The 23,570-nt window shown below is 40.0% G+C and overlaps 2 protein-coding genes across 2 annotated transcripts in view; one reads left to right on the forward strand and one right to left on the reverse strand.

Moving 5' to 3' along the window:
* Positions 1–7,120: 7,120 nt before the first annotated feature.
* On the reverse strand, positions 7,121–8,408 carry LOC124620368 (gem-associated protein 6-like). The gene is made up of 2 exons (XM_047147038.1): positions 8,024–8,408; positions 7,121–7,949 (listed from the first exon to the last, which is right to left on the reverse strand). The coding sequence occupies exons 1-2, from the start codon at positions 8,173–8,175 to the stop codon at positions 7,592–7,594; spliced, it is 510 nt and encodes a 169-aa protein (XP_047002994.1). The 5' UTR covers positions 8,176–8,408; the 3' UTR covers positions 7,121–7,591.
* Positions 8,409–8,516: 108 nt separating this feature from the next.
* LOC124620369 (transmembrane protein 62-like) overlaps positions 8,517–23,570 on the forward strand; it is a 71,200-nt gene continuing 56,146 nt past the window's right edge. Inside the window, exons 1-5 of the mRNA XM_047147039.1 lie at positions 8,517–8,825; positions 8,909–9,020; positions 9,097–9,234; positions 18,362–18,576; positions 18,910–19,148. Of these exons, the coding sequence (XP_047002995.1) occupies positions 8,601–8,825; positions 8,909–9,020; positions 9,097–9,234; positions 18,362–18,576; positions 18,910–19,148 (929 nt within the window). The 5' untranslated portion in view covers positions 8,517–8,600. The remainder of the gene's footprint in view (positions 8,826–8,908; positions 9,021–9,096; positions 9,235–18,361; positions 18,577–18,909; positions 19,149–23,570) is intronic.

Here is a 23,570-nt window from a genome sequence, read left to right on the forward strand (position 1 = left end):
CTTGAAAAGAAGAAGGGACCGGTTGGTAGGACATGTTCTGAGGCATCAAGGGATCACAAATTTAGCATTGGAGGGCAGTGTGGAGGGTAAAACTCATAGAGGGAGACCAAGAGATGAATACACTAAACAGATTCAGAAGGATGTAGGTTGCAGCAAGTACTGGGAGATGAAGAAGCTTGCACAGGATAGAGTAGCATGGAGAGCTGCATCAAACCAGTCTCAGGACTGAAGACGACGACAACAACAACAACAAAACACACTGGGTGACAAAAACACACATTTCCTTGGAGTCGCAAGACAGATTAAAAATACCTTCACTGATTTCAGAAGTGTATTAGGTGGGGAAGAATTGCGTAAACCAACACTTTAGGTGACCGTCAATAAAATGTTGGTTCTGCTATGTTCGTTGTTGTCGGTTATTACCCAATGTGTTATATCTATTATTTTACAGGTATTGTGTGGTTTTTCCTTCAAGAAATACACGAGTACATAGCGTACAAACTGCCAGCAACCACCACAATTTTCTTCTTCTTATAGTCCATATTTTCTAATATACGAACTACTTTCGAAGTGCCAAAATGCACTAGAAGAAATAAAATGTCTATAATATGGGCACTGTGCAATGTACTTGCGGTGAGACAGTCACAATTCTTGAAATCCATCACCCATGGTCTCCGGCCCGCCGAGGAGCACTACAGTCCTGGGTCCATTGATAAACCTTGAAAATCCACTGCACTACACTACACACAAAGTGACCAGGCCTGCGGGCAGATCGGAGAGACTAGATCCGACAGGCAGAGCCTGCACATTAGTGGGAACTGTATGGCTTCAAATCAGCACGCCCGATCCACAACAGATACTCGCAGCAGTGGCCTACAGTGTTGGCCCTTCGCAGAAATACACTCGTGTGGCCAGCTATTCACGAGCCACAGACAGCATGTTGATGGACTGAGACCATGATGGTCAACCATGCAACAAAACTCATGCACACATTACCACCATCTCTGGCTGCTGCGTCTACAGTCTCTGAGAATCAGATCCAAACAAACCACTCCTCAGGCCACCCTGTCTCTCATTGGCAGCTGGTAGGCTAGCAACAAGAAGTGTTGGCAGCACTGACTGCAAGCTGAGAGGAGTGGTAAGAAGGGGAGAAGCAGTAGGAATGAGGGAGTAGGGAAGCAGTGCATGTACTCGGCTGCACCCAACCAGCAACGATGCAGGACACCTCAGTAAAAAAACCATTTCACCTACTGAGACAAAACCAAGATTTTTCCACTGTTTCTCTTCCAAATTTCCCCAACATGTTTGAAATACCCTGATTTCCAGAACCTGTGGCAACCCTGGATATACATTTAAATTTTCCCCAATAACCTCATTACTATCAATCTCGGGTTTCAACCAGCTTTCTGTACATATTTAGTAGTATGCGAGCTTCACTGCTTTTCCTGACCGCTTCCAACTCTTACATTTTTTTGCGAATGCTTCTGCAGTTTACCATTAGGATTTTAATACTCTCACCTGTGGGAGGCATTTCTTTCGATCTTACACTGATGCTTGTGCATTTCCTACAGCTATTCCTATCTTGACTGGATGGAGAGTCGCCTAATCAAAAACTTTGTGTGCAACCCACGCACAGTCAGGTACGTGAGTAGCAGCCTCTGATGTGTAGTGCACACCTGACCTATTTATGGGAACCCTACAGTTCTCAATCCTATGTCACAAGTCTGCTGCCTGGGGACAGTTTTGCCTCTGGGCTAATTTACCCAAGAGGATGAAGTCATCATTAAGCTATATGTCCTTGGAGAAATGTAACAGCTGTAGTTTCCCCCGTGTTTTCAGCTGTTCACGGTACCACAGGACGGCCAGATCAGTCAATTATCCAAGCTGTTGCCTGTGCAACTTCTGAATAGTTTGCTGCCCAACTTCTAGAACCATGTTTGCCCGGTTTCTCCACAGATCCCTCTGTTGTGCTTACACCTACAGTCCATCAATCTGTGTCACAGCAGCACACATGACACTGGCAAAGCCCATTGTTTATGAAGACCAATCACATGGAGTATAAAATGAAATTTGTGGCTGCACTGAGGATTTTTTTGGGTGGAGAATCATCAACAGAGGTAGAAGTAACTTGACATGCCCTGGAAGTGTGTTGGAATCCTTTCCTTACTTTCCACGTTGTATAATAATGATCTTATTACCATAGCAGTGGGTCACAACTGGAGTCACTCAACTCATACAAATAGCTGGATGTGACAATTTGCGGGGATGTGAAATGGAATGATCACATAGGTTAATACGAACACTTACAGAAATCTCCTCTCTCGAGCTTGAATGTTGTTATTTATGTTGTAACACATTTTGTCCAATCAGCAGTCAGCAATTAATTACAGTGACTGAAAGTCAGCCAAATACAACCCCTGCCAGTTACCACAGATGTTTCATTGGGCTCTGTTCAGGACTTTCCTCTTCTAGATTCTGAAGAGTGATTTCTACAGTTTTTTTTTTTTCTTCTATAAGTACAAAATTTGTTGTATTCCAAAACTGTTGTTGTTAATCTGAACAAGGGAAAGGAAAAATCGCAAATTATGGTCGAAAGTTTGACTTCTGCCTCCACAATTTAGGCTTGAATAGTAACAAAGCAAACTATTTATTTCTACCTCCATACAACAATGACAAGACTAATTAACACTATGTAAGCTTTTGGGTTCAGAGGCTGCAGTTGATGTAAGATACTATTTACTGACATTTCACACTCTGCAGGAGATATCTGCAGAGAAACACTGTACAGTGGAAAAACCTCAAAAGGTCCCAGCTTTATGGGCCATTATGAGCTGTACCCAGGGTATTATTATTGATCATGTGATGCTAGTGCATCTCTGATAAGTGACATAAATTTTGATTGCTTGTCCCTAAAGATGTCTCCTGCAAACAGGGCTAAAGTATCCATATGTACGGAAGCGAAATATGGATGATAAACAGAATAGACAGAAAAGAATAGCAGCTTTTGAAACGTAGTGCTACAAAAGAACACTGAAGATTAGATGAGTAGATTGCATATGAACAAAGAGGCTCTGAAAAGAATGACAAGAAGAGAAATTTGTGGCACAACTTAACTAAAAGAAGGCATCGGTTGATAGGATACATTCCAAGACACCGAGGGATTGTCAAGTTAGTATTGGGGGGAAGTGTGGGTGTAAAAATCATAGAAACTAACAGATGAATATAGTAATCAGATTCAGAAGGATGTAGGTTGTTGTAGTTTTTCACAGATGAAGAGCCTTGCAAAAGATACAGTAGCATGAAAAGCTGCATCAAACTAGTCTTTGGACTGAAGACGACAATAACAGTAACAACAACAAATAGTTTTTACACTGACCACACCACACAGGCTGGAAGTTTGAATAGAAGTAAGCACTGGCTGTGAAGGCTTTTACTGTATTAATTTCTTATTATTATTAATCAAGTGTGGTTCATGGTGTGGGTTCCTGTAGTCATGTCCTAGTTCATGAACCACGGGCAACGTATGAGTGGCCAAGTAAGTGGTCCCGACAGTCGGGATACCAGTTACTTTGGAATAAGGCTGGGCATCTCGGACATATTCTGAGTCATGGTCACCTTTGTGCTCATACGGCAAAGACTACCAAATCCACCGGTTAGTCCCTCAGCCGTTAGGGGTAAAACCCAATGGGACTTGAGGCAAGTAAGGCTAGCAACCTGCTTCCCTGGTACTATAAATATGATACTGGCAACAATCAGAGCAAAATGCCTCGGACCTTTGGAGGTGACGGAGTCCCACCTCTAACTGACAAACCAGGGACTCCTAAGATACGACTTGGCAAACAAATGGTAATGAGATGGGGAGCTATTAATATCAATGGGGGCTACTCTTGGAAGAAGGTAGAGCTGGCAGAGGCTGCAAGTAAGATGGGGCTGGACGTTTTAGCTGTTAGTGACATTCGGGTAAGGGGTGAGAAAGAAGAAGTAGTGGGAGAATACAAGGTCTACTTGTCAGGAGTCAAAGCAGGAATAGCACAATGGGGTGTAGGGCTTTACATCAGGAAAGAAATGGAACCCAGCGTAGTTGCAATAAGGTATGTAAACGAACGACTGATGTGGATAGATTTGACAGTGTCTAGCAAGAAAATTAGGATTGTGTCAGTATATTCGCATTGTGAAGGGATTGATCAAGATAAGATGGATAGTTTTTATGAGGCATTCAGTGATGTAGTTGTTAAGAGTAAAGGACAAGGACAGTGTTCTGCTCATGGGTGATTTTAACGCCAGGATTGGAAATCGAACAGAAGGGTATGAAAAGATTATGGGTAAATTTGGAGAGGATATGGAGGCCAACAGGAACGGGCAGCAACTCTTGGATTTCTGTGCCAGTATGGGCTTAGTAATCACAAACTCCTTTTTTAAACATAAGAACATTCACCGGTATACTTGGGAAAGCAGGGGAACCAGATCTGTCATTGACTATATAATAACAGATCAGGAATTCAGGAAGGCTGTGAGGGGGACAAGTGTATTCAGGGGATTCTTTGATGACACTGATCATTATTTAATCTGCAGTGAAATTGGGATTGCGAGGCCGAAAGTGCAGGAGGTCAGGTCCATATGTAGGGGGATAAGAGTGGAGAAACTTCAGGATAAGGAAATCAGACACAAGTACATAACAGCAATCTCAGAAAGGTACCAGTTAGTTGAATGTAGTCAATTACAGTCATTGGAAAAGGAATGGACAAGGTACAGGGACACAGTACTAGAAGTGGCTAAAGAATGTCTTGGAACAGTAGTGTGTAAAAGTAGGATGAAGCAAACAGCTTGGTGGAATGACACAGTCAAGGCAGCCTGTAAAAGGAAAAAGAAGGCGTATAAAAAATGGCTACATACTAGAACTCAGGTAGACAGAGAAAGTTATGTTGAAGAAAGAAACAAAGCCAAACAGACAATTGCAGCATCCAAGAAGAAATCTTGGGAGGACTCTGGAAACAGGTTGGAGACTATGGATCAAGCTGCTGGAAAACCATTCTGGAGTGTAATTAGCAGTCTTCGAAAGGGAGGTAAGAAGGAAATGACAAGTATTTTGGACAGGTCAGGAAAACTGCTGGTGAATCCTGTGGATGCCTTGGGCAGATGGAGGGAATATTTTGAAGAGTTGCTCAATGTAGGTGAAAATACGATCAGTAATGTTTCAGATTTCGAGGTAGAATGGGATAGGAATGATGATGGAAATAGGATCACGTTTGAGGAAGTGGAGAAAATGGTCAATAGACTGCAGTGCAATAAAGCAGCTGGGGTGGATGAAATTAAGTCGGAACTCATCAAGTACAGTGGAATGTCAGGTCTTAAATGGCTACACAGGATAATTGAAATGGCCTGGGAGTCGGGACAGGTTCCATCAGACTGGACAAAAGCAGTAATCACACCAATCTTTAAACATGGAAACAGAAAAGATTGTAACAACTACAGAGGTATCTCTTTAATCAGCGTTGTGGGTAAAATCTTCGCAGGTATTGTTGAAAGGAAAGTGCGAGTATTAGTTGAGGAGCGATTGGATGAAAATCAGTATGGGTTTAGGCCTCTTAGAGGTTGTCACGACCAGATCTTTAGCTTACGACCAATAATGGAGAAGTGTTATGAGTGGAACAGGGAATTGTATCTATGCTTTATAGATCTAGAAAAGGCATATGACCGGGTTCCTAGGAGGAAGTTATTGTCTGTTCTACGAGATTATGGAATAGGAGGCAAACTTTTGCAAGCAATTAAAGGTCTTTACACGGATAGTCAGGCAGCAGTTAGAGTTGACGGTAAATTGAGTTCATGGTTCAGAGTAGTTTCAGGGGTAAGACAAGGCTGCAACCTGTCTCCACTGTTGTTCATATTATTTATGGATCATATGTTGAAAACAATAGACTGGCTGGGTGAGATTAAGATATGTGAACATAAAATAAGCAGTCTTGCATATGCGGATGACTTAGTTGTGATGGCAGATTCGATTGAAAGTTTGCATTACTCTGGAGTAATATTTCAGAGCTAGATCAGAAATGTAAGGACTATGGTATGAAGATTAGCATCTCCAAAACGAAAGTAATGTCAGTGGGAAAGAAATATAAACAGATTGAGTGCCAAATAGGAGGAACAAAGTTAGAACAGGTGGACGGTTTCAAGTACTTAGGATGCATATTCTCACAGGATGGCAACATAGTGAAAGAACTGGAAGCGAGGTGTAGCAAGGCTAATGCAGTGAGTGCTCAGTTACGATCTACTCTCTTCTGCAAGAAGGAAGTCAGTACCAAGACTAAGTTTTCTGTGCACCGTTCAATCTTTCGACCAACTTTGTTGTATGGGAGCGAAAGCTGGGTGGATTCAGGTTACCTTATCAATAAGGTTGAGGTTACGGATACGAAAGTAGCTAGGATGATTGCAGGTACTAGTAGATGGGAACAATGGCAGGAGGGTGTCCACAATGAGGAAATCAAAGAAAAACTGGGAATGAACTCTATAGATGTAGCAGTCAGGGCGAACAGGCTTAGATGGTGGGGTCATGTTACAGGCATGGGAGAAGCAAGGTTACCCAAGAGACTCATGGGTTCAGCAGTAGAGGGTAGGAGGAGTCGGGGCAGACCAAGGAGAAGGTACCTGGATTTGGTTAAGAATGATTTTGAAGTAATAGGTTTAACATCAGAAGAGGCACCAATGTTAGCACTGAATAGGGGATCATGGAGGAATTTTATAAGGGGGGCTATGCTCCAGACTGAACGCTGAAAGTCATAATCAGTCTTAAATGATGGTGGTGATGATGATATTAATCAAGTCAGTCAAACTGCTACAAGCACACGTGAGATGTAAAGTATACTCTTAGCAGTTGCGCACCAATCTATCTGATAAGATATAGGGTAAAACAAAGCCATTTGCTAGAAAACAGCAACTTCTATTTCATCATACAGAACATTTGCTCTACAAAAGAAAATTATGTGTACCACAATAGCATAACCAAATCTGATACATTTTGAACAACCAACAGTATATTCTTTTTACTTTGAAAGTTAGTCAACAATCAAGGAAAAAGGAGGTACAGTTATTAAATTATCGTCAACCCACAAGGACACACAAGTAGTAAGAGGAAACACATAATAAATATTTAATAGTTCAATATCTACAGTAACAAGAAGCTCTACAGCAAATTAACTTCACAAGTCGACTGCCACAATGCTGCCAGCAGACCTTACACTAGGTGCAGTGGCTTGCCAATGAAACATTCATCACTACGCATATGGCAATCAACATGCTAACCTTGCACAATCCAAATTGTGTGTATTCACTATGAGTATTAACCAAAGAGTAATTTCCAACAAGTTACAATGGCTGAGCATATTCAGAGTTTTCTAATAGCATGCGTACAGTAATATCAAGAACCACACTGGGGCTACAAGTAATGCATCCCAGTGAAGTTACTTCAAAACTTGAGACATTAGAACATTGAATAAACACATATTTTAAAATCTCTTTCACAGTCTACAGTAAAAATAATTTAATGACAACATCTCATCTTTTACACCTGTTTCGCTGTTCATACTAAAAAGAGCGTTCATGTTCCCAGATCGTAATTATCTGGCATAGATAACATCAGTTTCTGTATGCGGTCCAATATAATTTCATTACTGCTTAAACAGTTATCCACTCCGTACGGTGGGTGTATTTCTACAACACTCCCAATTCGTAAAATCTGGCCGTCTTCTTCGACTGGTGTCCTGTTCTTTGCTAACCAACCCGCCAATCTTCCCTTACGTCGCTCGATTTCACCTGATGGCATTTCTTCATCCTTCTTTAAGAACACGTCAACTGGTGCTTCCTCACAACTTTTTTTTATTTGCAAAGACTTCACAGCATGTCCCATTATGATATCCATACTCAGTTTGTCTTCATTTTTATTTACGAGAACAACGCTGAAGGAAATAAAACTGAGATTACTTTCAACATAGATAATAATTACAACGAAAAGTAACTGGAGTTATCATACCTCTCGGAAACAGGATCAATGGTATACAGTGTTCCTTTATGTAAGTCGCCTTCTATGGTTTCCACTTCCACATATTTATGGACGTAAGACCGGAACTGAATCGGATTGTTTACGAATACTGCGTGAGAAAAATCACACTTGTTTTCACCCATAATCGCGCCAACTCGTTAAATGCTACAAAAACTCAGGTTAACCAACATGTAAAGGCGTGTAAGGCTTCAGAAGTATTGAAGTCGTGGTTGTGAGATTTGTACTGATAATTTTAAATAATGATACAAGTATTGACAGATTAATTACTGACACATTAGCAAACACTTAGACACAATATCATATCACTACCACGAAATTCAAGATATTTTAAGCCAAGCATAATTTCATAGAAGCTACCTACGATAAATGAAACAAAACAACTACTTGCAGGATGACAACATTAAGACTGCGGACATGCTCGGTATCATTCGTATACACTATACAGATGTTGGTCAACCTGGTGGTGACGGAGATTGTTTCAGTTTCTGTGTGTACTGTTGTAAATAAAACATAGAATACGTAGGAAACTCAGAACTCACAAGGAAACATGCCCGTGTTACGGAAAGCTTTAGTGGCAGTTGTAATGGTCCTAATTTTTTCTATATTCCTTTCTAATCTTGTTAGTGTCATAACTGTAGATATTGACCAAGTTCTCGAAAACAACAAATTCTCATTCAAGTCCAGGCGGCTGAAAGACAAGGAAAGAGGTGGCACGGATACTGACACTGTAATAATAGGGAACTCGTCCGAAAATTTGATGTGGTTTTTGCAGGTCTGTATTAGGAACGTTAATATGGGAAAGTAATTTACTTTCTTAATTTTAACTGAGAAGGTCAATGACTTGAACGATTACAGGTGTCAGACATACACATTAGTATTTTCCACGATGAGACGCGGGTCACGGAATTTAAAGAGTTTTGTGATATTACAGTTGATGCCATTAGGCCATCACTTGTATTGGCATCAGGTTTGTATAGTTAATGGCGACATGTAGTTGGGACTACGCTTCGTATCTAGACTTTTACGAATGATTTTTGTTGAAGGTGATCTAACAGATGCCAAATCGGAAGACAACATGGGATCACGCCAGTATGTAAAGGAATGGATGGTATACAAAAATGTTTTAGATGAAACTAAAATAAACGAAAAGACGGTGTGGTTAGATATCAGAGGCAATCATGGTTGGTTTATAGATTTCTATATCATTTGACTCTTAGTTCCAGATGCCTAAATAGCGTATCTACTCGTATTGAATTCCTTGCCTATCTGTGTTTGCTGCATGCTGCTTCTCAGCACAATGAACTTAACCAGTTTTAATAAGCAGTTATCTGGCTTATGATGTTCCTTCGGTCTTGGTGCACGTATGTTTTTGTGACCATCACTTTGCATTTGGTGTAGTAGTCATCAGAGAGTCAGTATATGATGTCACATTTTAGAGTTGTTTTTTAGCTTCTTTCTCATGATATGAGAACAGTTCCTAACAAAGTGGTATGGTTTAACACTTATTTTTCCATTGCTAGACTCTGAACTGTAGTTGTTCACTGTTTACCTTACACATTTCTTTTCTTGCCTTAATAGTGAGGTGGTATTCTGCCACTGGTTGATGTTCGATTTGTCAGAAATTGCTCCATGTAGTTCATAAAGGCTAAGCTGCTATTTAATTCCCTTGAAAATGACTAGTTATTAATATCAGCTGTATAGGTTACAAATAAGAAGATAAAAATGAAATTTGTGTATTTAAATGTATGTAAGAAGCCAATTGTAATTAAGTAAAACTTAAGAATAGGGTAGGTGCTGCTATTTACATGTTAGATTGGTTTGTTGGCAGTGCTCAAAATTATGTGGGGATCCAAGACATTGTGTTGACAGCTGATCTTAAGCAGGCCTAGCTAATGAGAATACAGCAGGCAGGCAACACATTTAATAGAGACAAACCAAAACCAATCATTTGTATAATGACCTATCAGATACTTAACAGTATCCATGGAATTTGAGAAAGAATGGGTTTTGTTCTTTATGTACAACACTTTAATCTAAAACCACTAAGCAATCCTCTAGAGGAAAAAGAATATGCTGCACTAATTAATTTAGCTATTCGCACAGATTATTGTGGGACTATTCAAATATTTGGTTCTCGAATGTGTCTTACGTGGCTGCCTGCTGGACCCGGGCCCTCAGTGTCCCACGTGTCCTAAGCAGTACTTCCTGGGGAACAGATTGCACCACCCACCTCTGATTGTACCGATCCCTTGGCCGTTCGAAACTGGACTATGCTGTGTTTCATTTATGCATCTGTGTGTCTGTCCTCCTTATGCCATCTAAATACAATCCGCCACCGTGGCATTCGTTTCGAAACTGGTGCGTTTTACAGTAGCCCAGTTGAGAGTCTCTATGCAGAAGCTGCTGAACTACTGTTGTCATACTGGTGTGATGTTATCCTCAGTGTATACTCATGCCGTTTGTCTGCCATACCTGGCCACCCATCCTACGCCTCTGTCTTCAATGATTCCTTGGACCGCCAGTATGGACTGCGTCCCTCTTCTGTGCTACCTCCAGGAGTTGCCTTCGGCTCTTGTTCCGGCAGCTTAACTTCACACTACCTGCCACTTTACCAATGAGTGTGAACCTTTCACCATCTTGGCTTCATGCGTCAGTGGCCCGTGTTCACCTTGGACTTCATTCACCTCCTAAGGAAACTACTCTCGATCTTCGCACAGAACTTAGCAGTAGCACATTTGTGTACACTGATGATTCTCAGACTGACCATGGTGTTGGGTGTTTCATTGGCACTGATGATTTGCGGTATTGGCTTCCAGAACACTGCTCAGTATTTACAGCAGAGCTCTTCACCTTCTACAAGGCCACCCAGTACATCCAGCGACACAGGCTTTTCAAATGTGTCATCTGCTCTGATTCTCTTAATGCCCTTCAGAGTCTCTGTGTGCTGTACACCATCCATCCCTTAGAGCAACAGGTCCAAGAAACCTTCCACTAGCTCACTCTTGAGAGAGCCACTGTAATGTTTATATGAGTTCCTGCTCATGTTGGTCTGACAAGAAACGAGGATGCTGACGCTGCTGCCAAGGCTGCAGTCCTCCTGCCTCAGCCTGTTAGTTCTTCCATTTCTTCCAATGGTCTCCATGTTGCCGTCTGTCAGCAGGTGGTGTCACTTTGGCAACACCACTGCTCTACCCTTCATGGGAACAAACTCCAGAGATTTATACCTCTCCAGCGACCTGGCCAACCACCTCTTGGCCCTCTCGCCACGAGGAGATCATTTTAGCTAGGTTGCGTATTCGACACTGTCATTTTAGCCATCACCATTTGTTAAGTGGTGATACCCACCATTTTGTGCTCATTGTTATCAGTCTTTGATGGTTCACCATTTCCTGACTGAATGCCCTTTTTTACCACTTATAATCTAATATATGTTTGCCGTCTGAGTTATCGCCCATTTTAGCAAATGACACACAGGCTGTCGATTGCATTTCACTTTTTATGCAGTATAGCAATGTGACAAAAGACATTTAATCTTTAGTTTGAGACCTCCATTTTCTTTATGGCATATTTTGTGGGCTTTTCTCCATGAGGAATTCCTTGTTCTTAGCGCTCTTTCCTTCCATCAGTTGGGCTCCTTTTCTGTATTAGTGTTCTAAGGTTCTGACATGGGTTGGTGTGATCTTAGTTGTTCTTGAACCCTAAAACAAAACTGGCTTAGTCTGGCTTTGGACTGGGTTATATGGCAAAGTCTGGCATGTTCCCATCAGAATGTGTGCTTGAGGATCAGCGCCATCTGAGTAGTGGCACCACAGTGGTCAACAGTAATGTTGCAGCAGCTACTATGTTTCCATGGTAACATCAGCTGGTGCCAATACAGTGTGCTTCTGTACATGCCCTAATCTCTCTTATCTTATTCTCACCATCCCGTAGCTAAGATATACAGTGATGACAACAGAAAGAGCATACAGTCTGTGTCAAGTCCAAGTACTTATCCAACAGGGTTTGTGAGAATCAAGCCATCTTTCTTCCAAGGGTTCACATTTATGTTCCCCGTACATTTCTCTCACTCTTTCATAGGGGCTATACCACCATTTTAAGATCTTTGTTGCGCATCTCTCAATTTGTTCAATGTCTATTATTGTGCTTACTTGATAATGTCTTGGTCGCACTAGTGGCTTGTATGCAGTTTTCTTTACAGATACACTGCACTCTTCTGACAAATTTAAGTCTGTACTGTCAGGGTTCTTTCTCTTACTGTATTGTCTTGCATTTATCCACATATAAAGACAACTACCAATCATTACACAGAGTGGAAATTTTGGTCAAAGACTTTCTGCATTTCCATACAGTCGTATGACAATGATACTTTCCTGCAAATAACAATATGGTCAGTGAATAGTCTTGTAGTGCTGCTGATTTTATCTGATACAACATTTATATACACGGTGAGCACTAAGTATTGCCCTGATTATAACAATTTATTACAGAATAACCGTTTGAAATAATAATTTACATTTGATGCCATTACATGAATAGTGTTACTACTTTTTTAAAGAACACTTATGTTAGTAAACCTCAACATGTGCTCCCTTGGTAGCTCCGAGAATGTAGAGGCGGTATTCCAGTTCCTGCTAGGTGTTTCATAACATTTGTTCTGTCACAGTATCCACAGCAGCTTGTATCCTAGCCTTCAGTTTGTCGATGTCAGCAACTGGTGTGGTGAAGACTTTGTCCTTGATATAGCCCCAGAAAAAGAGTCAAGGGACGTAATGTCTGGAGAGGGGAGTAATGTCCAGATCGGTGGATTGGAAGGAACGGTCCAACACTCTGGCCACCCCGCTCTCCAGACATTATGCCCCTTGACTTTTTTTCTGGACTGTATCAAGCACAGAGTCTTCATCACACTAGTTGCTGATGTCGACGAACTGAAGGCTAGGATACAAGCTGCTGTGGGTACTGTGACAGAACACATGTTACGAAACACCTGGCAGGAACTGGAATACCGCCTCGACTTTCTCTGAGCTACCAAGGCAGCACATGTTGAGGTTTACTAATGTAAGAGGTCTTAAAAAACTAATAACACTAACCCTTGTAACGGCATAAAATGTAAATTATTATGTCAAACGGTTATTCTGTTATAAATTTTTATAATCAGGGCAAGACTTGGTGCTCACCCTGTATATTGAGAGCAGTGGAATTCCTATTGTGCTTCTTTTACACACACTCAGTGATACTTTTATTTCTGTTCCAACATTTGCCATCCTATATAACATACTGGGTTCTATTACTCAATCTTTCATCAAGCCTATCGTATCTGTCAAGATACTCTGTATGATTGTGTCTTGGTTAGTTGTCAGCAATGTGGTGCAGTATTTAATGCAGTCTTAAATGAGTCCTGTACTTGCAATTTTCATCATCTTCCGGGACAAGGTCACCACTTGTTCCATTAGCATAAGGATGACCATATACATAAAGTGTGTCATCAATCTAGATATGTGTAGCCACAGTTCTGTGCAGAGGTATATGAAGGTCTGCATCCATTGGGACATACAATGCAACTCACAGACACTGCCTCTTCTGCAGGCATTATCATCCTGACTAATGGATGATGATTGGTACTGGCTTCTTCTCAAATCAAAGCATACCTGCCATCACTTTACAAGATAAAATCTCACTTCAGTTGGTATGTTGTTCAGCATGCTCCTGAACTGAGCAGATGAAACTTCACATGTGGTTGCCACCTTACATACATACTATTGGCAAACCTTTTGCACAAGGCAAGTTCAGAGAGAAGAAATAAAAACTGTAAAATCTGCCTGTGACAATATTTCTGCCAGTGAAGCTAAAGCTTTTTTTGTGGCAACTGGACTAAAAAAAATTGTAGGTTGCTGGGGCACACTGTGAGGAATAGAAAAATAGTTAATTTGGTAATATAGGGAAATGTGGGGGACAAAAACTGTAAAAGAAGACCAATGCTTCACAGCACTAAACAGGTTCTTCTGGATTTGGTTGCAGTAGTTATGTACAGATGTAGAAGCTTGCACAGGATAGGCTAGTGAGGAGAACTGCACCAAATGTGTCTTCAGACTGAGAATGAATGTTTAAACATTTCGCCAATGCAGTCTGATCACTCTCTTATTTGCAGTCCACTACCATCACACACCATCCAGAAAATTCAATCCAAATCAAGTCAGACTGCCTTCCCTCACTCTGCATGATCTTCCAAATTGCAGATATCTGCCGTGTACAGAGAACACAAATTTATCACAGTAGCACTGATTTTCATGTGATAGGTTTCTGCAGCTCTATCACAATAAAACCTATTGCCAAATGTTTTCCTAAGCTGTTGCAGTTTTTGTGATTTTTCTGTAATTTATGGAAACCATTTTATTACTTATTGCTTAAACTCACATCTGCTTGCGTAGTTACATTTCCACTTTGGTTTCAAGTATGTGTGTTATTATTCAGTTAGCTTTCTTGCCCTCTGTCTTAATGCTCATCATTTATGTCTGTAGCATCTATATAGTGTTCTTTGCATTCTTTCTACACAAGCAAGCCCAAATGGCCTAAAACTGAGACAGTACTCACTGTGTGTACGGAAACTTGGATGGAGTGGCATAGCATGTCTGATCCAATTGGATTTTTTTGTACATCCAAAATCCACATTACCAAGCCTCACAAATCCATCTGAGTTTCCCAACACACAGTGAATTAAGGGCTGCTAGATCGCTAGTGTGTTCAGTTGTTAAATTACTTTCTCCTAAAGTAACAGTACAGCTGCCTGCCTATTAATAATGAAGACATTTTATATACCTGGCATTTCAAAAAGATTCATTAGTTTTCCTAAGAGCATGTATTGCACAAGAATGAAAATAGAAACTTGGTGTGGATTTTAACTTATGCACAGGACTACAGAGTTTCTACTTATAAAGGACCCTTCCAGTTTTGTGAAGGTACATCTTTTAAATGCATGCACGTATAATCTTTGGAATACTTTTTTTCATTTAGGATCAATGTTTTGATTAATCTTCCACAAACACTCAATGAGCATAACAGTCATCCAGATAGTGTAGTAAAACTTGTCCCTTACTTGTACAAGTGTGAAGTTACTGCATTCAGTGCTGTTGTTATATTCCATTGCAGTCCACCCAAGATTGTCAGAAGGGGAGGCACGTAGGTGAATTCTTAAAAGAAAAACCTTGCCATCATATCAGACAGTCTTAGAGGCCTATTTTGGAGTAAGAGGTCTTTAGGCCTCTTATAGCTGATCCAGCACTGAAGGACGTAATTGTTAAGATGTGTTTTCATGCAGGTATCAGTGCGATGGTACATAATCGTGTTGAAAAATGAAATTTTTTGCATCATCTTGCCATTGTGGAAGAAGCCAGATCTACAACTTTACTTGGTATGCTATTCATGTAACTGTTTCTTCTCCACAAAAGAAAAGGCCATAAATATTTTCTCAGAAAATGGCTCTAAACACACGAAGCTATGGAAAGTCTCTCTCGTGCTCAACTATGATATATGGGTGTTGCGTTCCCCATAGTCTGAGTTTAGTTTGTGGCTGTTCACTTTTCCTCTTTAATGAAACATAGCCATATCAGTGAACACCAAAAATGAAAGGCAATTGTTATGTCCTATCTCCACACCCAGAATGCATGTGCAAAACTGCACTTATTTTTATCACCATCATGAAGGACTTGTAGCTGTTGAATCTTGTATGGTTGGAAATAAAAACATTTCCTGAAAACACACCAGATAGACATGTGAGGGATGGCTCTCTCGGCTGGCACGATGACTAAAACTTCATTGAATGTGCTCTGTTTCTTGAACAAGCATATTTGGGAAACCTGTAAAATTCCTCGTATAAAAGCAACCAGTGTCTATAAACTACTGTTGCTGCCGTCAAATACTTTGATCTCAGGAGGAAAAATCGCAGCACACAGTTGTAACTGAATTGCACTTGTTGACATGGAGAATGCAACTCTCATTTTCTTGTGCTGTTGTCATTGTCCCACTTCAGTGCACATTGGGCTAAGAAATAGGGATCCAGCTGCACCATGTAGATCTCTAATGGCAGTAAAATGGAAGGCAACTTAACAACTGCTGCCGATGTAAGCTTTTAGTTGTGGTCGTAAGTTAAAATTTACTCCAAATTTCTATCCTTGTTAATGTAAATTATGTAGTCTTATGAAACTGGATGAATTTTTTGAAACACACTTTATTATGGGTGATATTTTACTTTTATTCTTGTTTTCAGAGATTGACCCATTCGATGATCATCTGGTGAGCATAGTCAACACCCATTCCTTCTTGTACAGGTCAACAACTTTCAAATAACCTCAAGTGTAAGCATACCAAGTGTCAGAAAAATAGCCAGAGGAATAAAACAACCTATCTCCATCCCCACACCGTATGTGGATAAACAAAAATTACTACATGATTCTGTTGGCAAACAGCTTTAGTGACACAAACTCTTAACTTAAGCAATGCACAGTTACTGAGCATACCATTACTGCTCTGTCAACTATAAATGAGAAAACAGTTGTGGCAGCAATTTACATTTCTGTCAGTTCAGTTAACAACAATAATGATTGAAAGGAATAATTGTGAGAAGCAAGAACATTTTATATACATTGTTTATGATTTTTTAATAATTTCTTGCAAACCTTTTTTAATATTTAAATAATTTAAAGTTTTATTGCAGGTTTTTCGATATATGCCTACATTTATGTGGTGTTGTAAACAACACAGAATCAATTGGCAGATGTCAGGAATTATCTAATAAAAACCTGAGGTGAAATACCTGTAGGGAATTTCGGTTCATCATAGGTACATTCATGTGTGATCTACCAAAATGTGGCAGTCTGTCTCTCAAGTAGGGTAATGGCTTATCTTGTATTTGTATCCTTTGCCCTGATGATTAGGGGTGGCAGTTTGGAGCAATGTAATGTACTTATTCTCATCCATTTGTAAATACTTTCGCCAATCAGCAGGTGTGAGTAAGAGTTCTCGAACCAAGTTGAAGTGACTCAGCTTCCTTCTAGCCGAAAGCGACATTTTCTGTATTTTCCTTTTCAGTTTTCTTTAGACAAATATGAATAACATTAGTGGCCGAATTAACTGATTCCTCCTCAGTCGTAATCTTAGCCGTTTATTGAGAAGATTTCACTGTCACAAAATCACTGTGAACCAGCAGCGTGACTCAGCCATTTGCCAGTGTTGTCTAATTTGGAATCAGAATAAATTCACTGCTCCTGTATAGTGGTGTTTAGTTTCATGCCCCACTGGTTTATATCTTTCTCTCATTCAGAGAAACTTCTTATTTTTAACCATTCTTTTTGCTATCTCCATATACACTGGCTTCTTCATATTTGTTTTTAATTCGTGGGGAAGTAGTGTAGTTTTAGTGAACTATTCATGCCCAAATGCAATTTACTAATGCTTCGCCAACTAAATCATGATGGATGTCCGTCTTGTGTACATTTTCCTATCTTGATTTTGGCCCACTAGAAGTATAATAAAATTGCAAAGTAGTTCACGCCATGAATTATTACTACTATTTTTAAGCGTATGTGCTGTATAAAGGTCTGCCTCATACTTGATTAGTCAGTGTGATGTACAACCATACAGAGGACCCAAGTTTGATTCCTGGTAATGCCAGGCATTTTTCCTTGATGGGAGGACTGGAACAGGGTCTACTCAGCTTTGTGATCCTGATTGAGGAGCTGCTTGAATGAGAACTAGTGGCTCTGAGGTCTAAAAAGCCAACATTTGCTGAGAAAGCCCCCCCTTGCCCCTCCTGCCTCCCCCCTCCCCCAATATTGCATCAAAATTACTTCACTTGTGAATTATAGATTGGAGCAATCAGTGGTCCTTTTTAAATTTTATTGAGCAGATCTAGATTTCAGCTAGCCTCTAGCCGAAATCTAGATCTGCACAATAAAATTTAAAACGGACGACTTATCGCTGCAATCTATAATGTACAAGTCAATATAGCACTAAGTGCAACAGCTTTCTGAATGGAAGGTAACCTGAAAATGACTTCGTATGGCAGAGGATGACAAAGTGTCTGGTCAACGTTGTGCAGTCCTGTGAGTTTGATTGTGGAATGCTTTTGTTTCTTATTTTATTTATTTTATTTTAATGAAGAGATCTTGGCCTAATTTCAGAGCACTTAACATATTTGCCACATTTCACTTAAGAATGTTACATACATCAACTACGTCTGTTACTTAAATAGTCACCTCAGTATAGTTCTTTCAGAGCTATGAGTTTCATATTTCAAATAATATACGTCTGTTACAGATAATTTTAATGTCCCAGGCATACAGTCAGCTAGAAATTACTATCGGAACTATTCAGTACAAGGACCAGCACACCCAAAGTCTTACTTATACCGACTGAGGCACAACGGAGACACATATTCATTTATTGCAATGGATGCATGCCTCGATCCTGGTCCCCGACGTCCTTTCAACTTCATCGGTGTGCTGTCTGCCGAGGAGATATCACATGTTAAGGTTAGCTGTGGTTTTTTTGTAAAATTGCATTTTAAACATATAACTGTTTCATTTTGGATCAGAACCATTTTTCATTCTTCGTTTCAAGTATTGTGAGTAAAAGATCTTTCAGAACAGCTATCTGAAAAACTCATGTGTTTATGGAAACATTAATGACATATAAAATTAACTGGGGTGCTACATCTGTATTGAAATAATATTATATGTATTGCATGTTTGTTATTAATAGTCAGAAAAGAATTTAAAGTGGTAGATTGGCATTACATTTTTAATTTCAGGAAACTTTCTGATCATATCTTTACATATTTCTCATTTCACATTCCACTGCAACAGGGTTTGGCAGAGGAAGCATCCGCTACTAGTGATGCGGTGATATGGTTTGGTCACTATCCAACATCCTGCATTTTAGCACCATCGCCAGGTGCACGAGCATTGATTGGTGGACCACCTCAATCTGTGGCATACCTCTGTGGTCATTTCCATATGTTGGGAGGTGTTGTTCCAAATATGTACACAATACAAAATGATGGCTTTCTAGAACTTGAACTAGCTGACTGGAAAGATAATCGCATGTAGGTATCCCAAAGTACTGAGAAATATTGTGCGCGGAGTCATTTGTACAATATTTGTAGTACCTCTCGTACTACTTAAACTATAATATTTGTTCATAGTTCATTAAGTGTAAAGAATTTAGTGAAATGTATTGTTGCTATAGTGTGGCACTCACCTCCATGCTGGTATACATTTGTTTATGTTAGCACAAGAGTTGGTTTATAACAAGCAACAGCAATCCAAAAATCATATGATAAAATATTAAATACAAGTGTAGAAAAGAAACTTGTTTGTGAATTCTGTTTGTTTCACTTATCCTTGTTTTTAACTTTCAAGCACATGAACAATGACTGCAAGAATTTTGTTGCTCATAAACAAATGGTCTTACCTGCCATGTCAAAACCTAGTTTGATATTTTTTAAGATAGTAAATTTTACATACAGAATTTTAGAGGTTCCTATGACCTGGGAGTTACTCATAAAAACAGGTAAATATTTTTTCTCACATTTTCTGCTTAAGAAACTATCTTACATGCAGCCTTGAATTTTCATGCTATGCAACTCCAAGCTACTACATTATACTGGCGTTGTACCTCAACTAAGGTGAGAGATTGTGTTGGGTTGAGTGGGAAGAAAGGTGTCACGGAGAGAGGAAAGGGTGGCTGGCAACGTGAAGGGAGACACAGCAAGCGGATGGAATACGAATGTGGCATCAGTAAGTCAACCCTGGAGCAGCTAAGGAGTTGTATGTATCACACTGTGTACAGTGGAGTGGAGGAGTGGATTGTAAGGATGATTTAGAAACAGGGAGGGAGGGAGAGCGAGATAGAGAGAGAGAGAGAGAGAGAGAGAGAGAGAGAGAGAGAGAGAGAGAGAGAATGTAGAGAAGTGACGTTTGGGGTGTGGGGAAGGGTGGGGGTGGAGGGGCAGGTCAAGGGCTGAGAGAGATTTACGCCAGGAGAATTGCACCTCGTGACACATCTGTCAACCCCACAGTCTTACAGGACTCAACTCCAATCTGAGCTAGACCTTGTCTCACACTGACCTCCACTTCTGTCCATATGCCCCCCCCCCCCCCCACCACCACCAGTCTACACATTGTCCATTCACATTTTCCTCTCTATGTTCGCCCTCTTCCCCCGTTCTGTCTCCTTCCCAACTCACTTAACTGTGAGCATGCAGCTCCCCCTGCCCAGCTCAAGAGCGAGCTTATCTCTACCACGTTCCTATCGTATCTACTTGCCAGATATGCAGTGAGTGTTTCCATATCATGCACTATTGAAACAAGAGTGTAAAAACAATAAAGGTGGAAGGAAACACAGAGTTTGGAAGGGCAAGTGAATAGCCGTAAGCAATGTTTTGTTCATGTAAAGAGGGTCATTTCAAAAATTCTGCACAATGTAAAATTATGATTAAATTTTTTTTTTATTTTTTTTATTTCTCAAAATGACTTTACAGGTCTTCAGTGTAATCTCCAATGTTCTCATTAATAGCGTCTCATCATTTCAGCATGTCTTTTATTCCCATTAGGATGCATGTTCATTGATATCTTTGATTGTGTTGGTCACTGCATCAGAAGCCTCTTCAGTCATTTGATAAATTTCCCTTGGAGTGGTTTCTTGAGTTTGGAAACAAATCAAAGTCTAGTTGGGCCATTTCAGGACTGTAGGATGGATGGGGAAGGTTTTCTCATCCATAATTCTGTGAAACTGTGCATATTTCCTAAGCAACACGCATTTGTGTGTGGTAATGAAGAATCAGCACTCCAACTGGAAAGTGTAGGACCTTCTTGTGGTGCAAAACATTTCACAGAAAATCCACATAGTATTATTCCGTTACAGTGGTGCCCTGGGACACTTTATCTGTTGCTATCACTCTATTCTCATTGTATATCACAGTTATCACCATCTTGTCTTTCTCTGATGGTGATGGCATTTTTTGGGCTGAAGAGAATCAGAATGTTTTCAATTCTTGCTCAAAGTCTCAGATCCTGTTTTCATCCCTGGCAACTGTCCAATTTAACAACTGATCTTCCTCTGTCTCATAGCATTGAAGCAATTGTGTGATTCTTGTGCAATTTGCTTTTTACTCTTCACTCAGATGATAAGGAAGCCATTTTGCAGTGACTTTTCTTTTCTGTAGTTTCTCAGTTAAGATTCTGAACATCAAACACACATTTGCTTCATTTGTAATTTCTTCACATTTTTTGTCAGTCTCCTTGCAAAACATGGTCAGTAATGATGAGGAATGAAATAAATAGGAAGAGCAGGTAAGTTAAGACAAAATGGCTGCATGAAAAATGTGAAGAAATCGAAAAAGAAATGATTGTCGGTAGGACTGACTCAGCATACAGGAAAGTCAAAACAGCCTTTGGTGACATTAAAAGCAAGGGTGATAACATTAAGAGTGCAGTGGGAATTCCACTGTTAAATGCAAACAAAAGAGTGGATAGGTGGAAAGAATACATTGAAAGCCTCTATGAGGGGGAAGATTTGTTTGATGTGATAGAAGAAGAAAAGAAGTTGATTTAGAAGAGATGGGGGACCTGGTATTAGAATCAGAATTTAAAAGAGCTTTGGAGGACTTAAGATCAAATAAGGCAGAAGGGATAGATAACATTCCGCCAGAATTTCTAAAATCGTTGAGGGAAGTGGCAACAAAACTATTATTCACTTTGGTGTGTAGATTGTATGAGTCTGGTGACATACCATCTGACTTTTGGAAAAACATCATCCACACAATGCCGATGATGGCAAGAGCCGACAAGTGCGAGACATATTACACAATCAGTTTAACAGCTCATGCATCCAAGTTGCTGACAAAAATAATATACAGAAGAATGGAAAAGAAAGTTGAGGATACGCTAGATGATGATCAGTTTGGCTTTAGGAAAGGTAAAGTCATGAGAGAGGCAATTCTGACATTGCGGTTAATAATGGAAGCAAGACTAAAGAAAAATCAAGACATGTTCATAGGATTTGTCAACCTGGAAAAAGCGTTCGACAATGTAAAATGGTGCAAGATGTTCAAAATTCTGAGAAAAACAGGGGTAAGCTATAGGGAGAGACGGGTCATATACAATATGTACAACAGCCAAGAGGGAATAATAAGAGTGGACGACCAAGAACTAAGTGCTCATATTAAAAAGAGTGTAAGACAAGCATGTAGTCTTTCACCCCTACTGTCCAATCTGTGCATAAAGGAAGCAGTGATGAAAATAAAAGAAAGGTTCAGGAGTGTAATTAAAATTCAAGGTGAAAGGATATCAATGATATGATTCACTGATGACATTGCTATCCTGAGTGAAAGTGAAGAAGAATCACACGATCTGCTGAACAGAATGAACAGTCTAATGAGAACAGAGTATGGATTGATAGTAAATCGAAGAAAGACGAAGGTAATGAGAAGAAGTAGAAACAAGAACAGCGAGAAACTTAATATTAGGATCAATGGTCATGAAGTAGATGAAGTTAAGGAATTCTGTTACCTAGACAGTAAAATAACAAGAAGTGACGGACGGAGCAAGGAGGACATCATAAGCAAACTAGCAATGACAAAAAGGGCATTCCTGCCCAAGAGTAGTCTACTAATATCAAATATCGACCTTAATATGAGAAAGAAATTTCTGAAAATGTACATCTGGAGTACAGCATTATATGGTAGTGAAACATGGACTGTGGGAAAACCAGAACAGAAAAGAATTGAAGCATTTGAGATGTGGTGTTACAGACGAATGTTGAAAATTAGGTGGACTGATAAGGTAAGGAATGAGGAGGTTCTGTGCAGAATCGGAGAGGAAAGGAATATGTGGATAACACTGATAAGGAGAAGGGACGGGATGATAAGACATCTATTAAGACATAAGGGAATGACTTCCATGGTACTAGAGGGAGCTGTATAAGGCAAAAACTGTAGAGGAAGACAGAGATTGGAATACATCCAGCAAATAATAGAGGATGTAAGTTGCAAGTGCTTCTCTGAGATGAAGAGGTTAGCACAGGAGAGGAATACGTGGCGGGCCACATCAAACCAGTCAGAAAACTGATTGCACCCCCTCCCCCCCCCCCCCCCCCCACCCCCTCCCACCCAAAAAAAAAAAAAAAAAAAGTGGAAGCATTGTCTGTTACAGTTACTGGCCACTCAATCTATGGTTTGTCTTCAGTGCTTGAGTGGCCTTTGCATTTATGGGAAGTCCACTATAACACTATACTTTGATCCAGTACACTATTCCTGCACACTTCGCCTGGAGCGTTGTGAGTTTTGGTAGGTGTTATCCCTTCAAATTTCAGTTTTGATATAAGATTGCTGGTCACTAGCTAAGATTTGACTTGAGTCATTTCTTCCCTCCATTTCAAATTAGAATATCTCACTCAAAACAAGAATTATTACTAAATATACATGGTGGTAGCTGAAAATGTGCCTCACAGCTTACATTTTTCACAT

Source organism: Schistocerca americana, chromosome 6, assembly GCF_021461395.2.
Source record: "Schistocerca americana isolate TAMUIC-IGC-003095 chromosome 6, iqSchAmer2.1, whole genome shotgun sequence".
Taxonomy (NCBI): domain Eukaryota; kingdom Metazoa; phylum Arthropoda; class Insecta; order Orthoptera; family Acrididae; genus Schistocerca; species Schistocerca americana.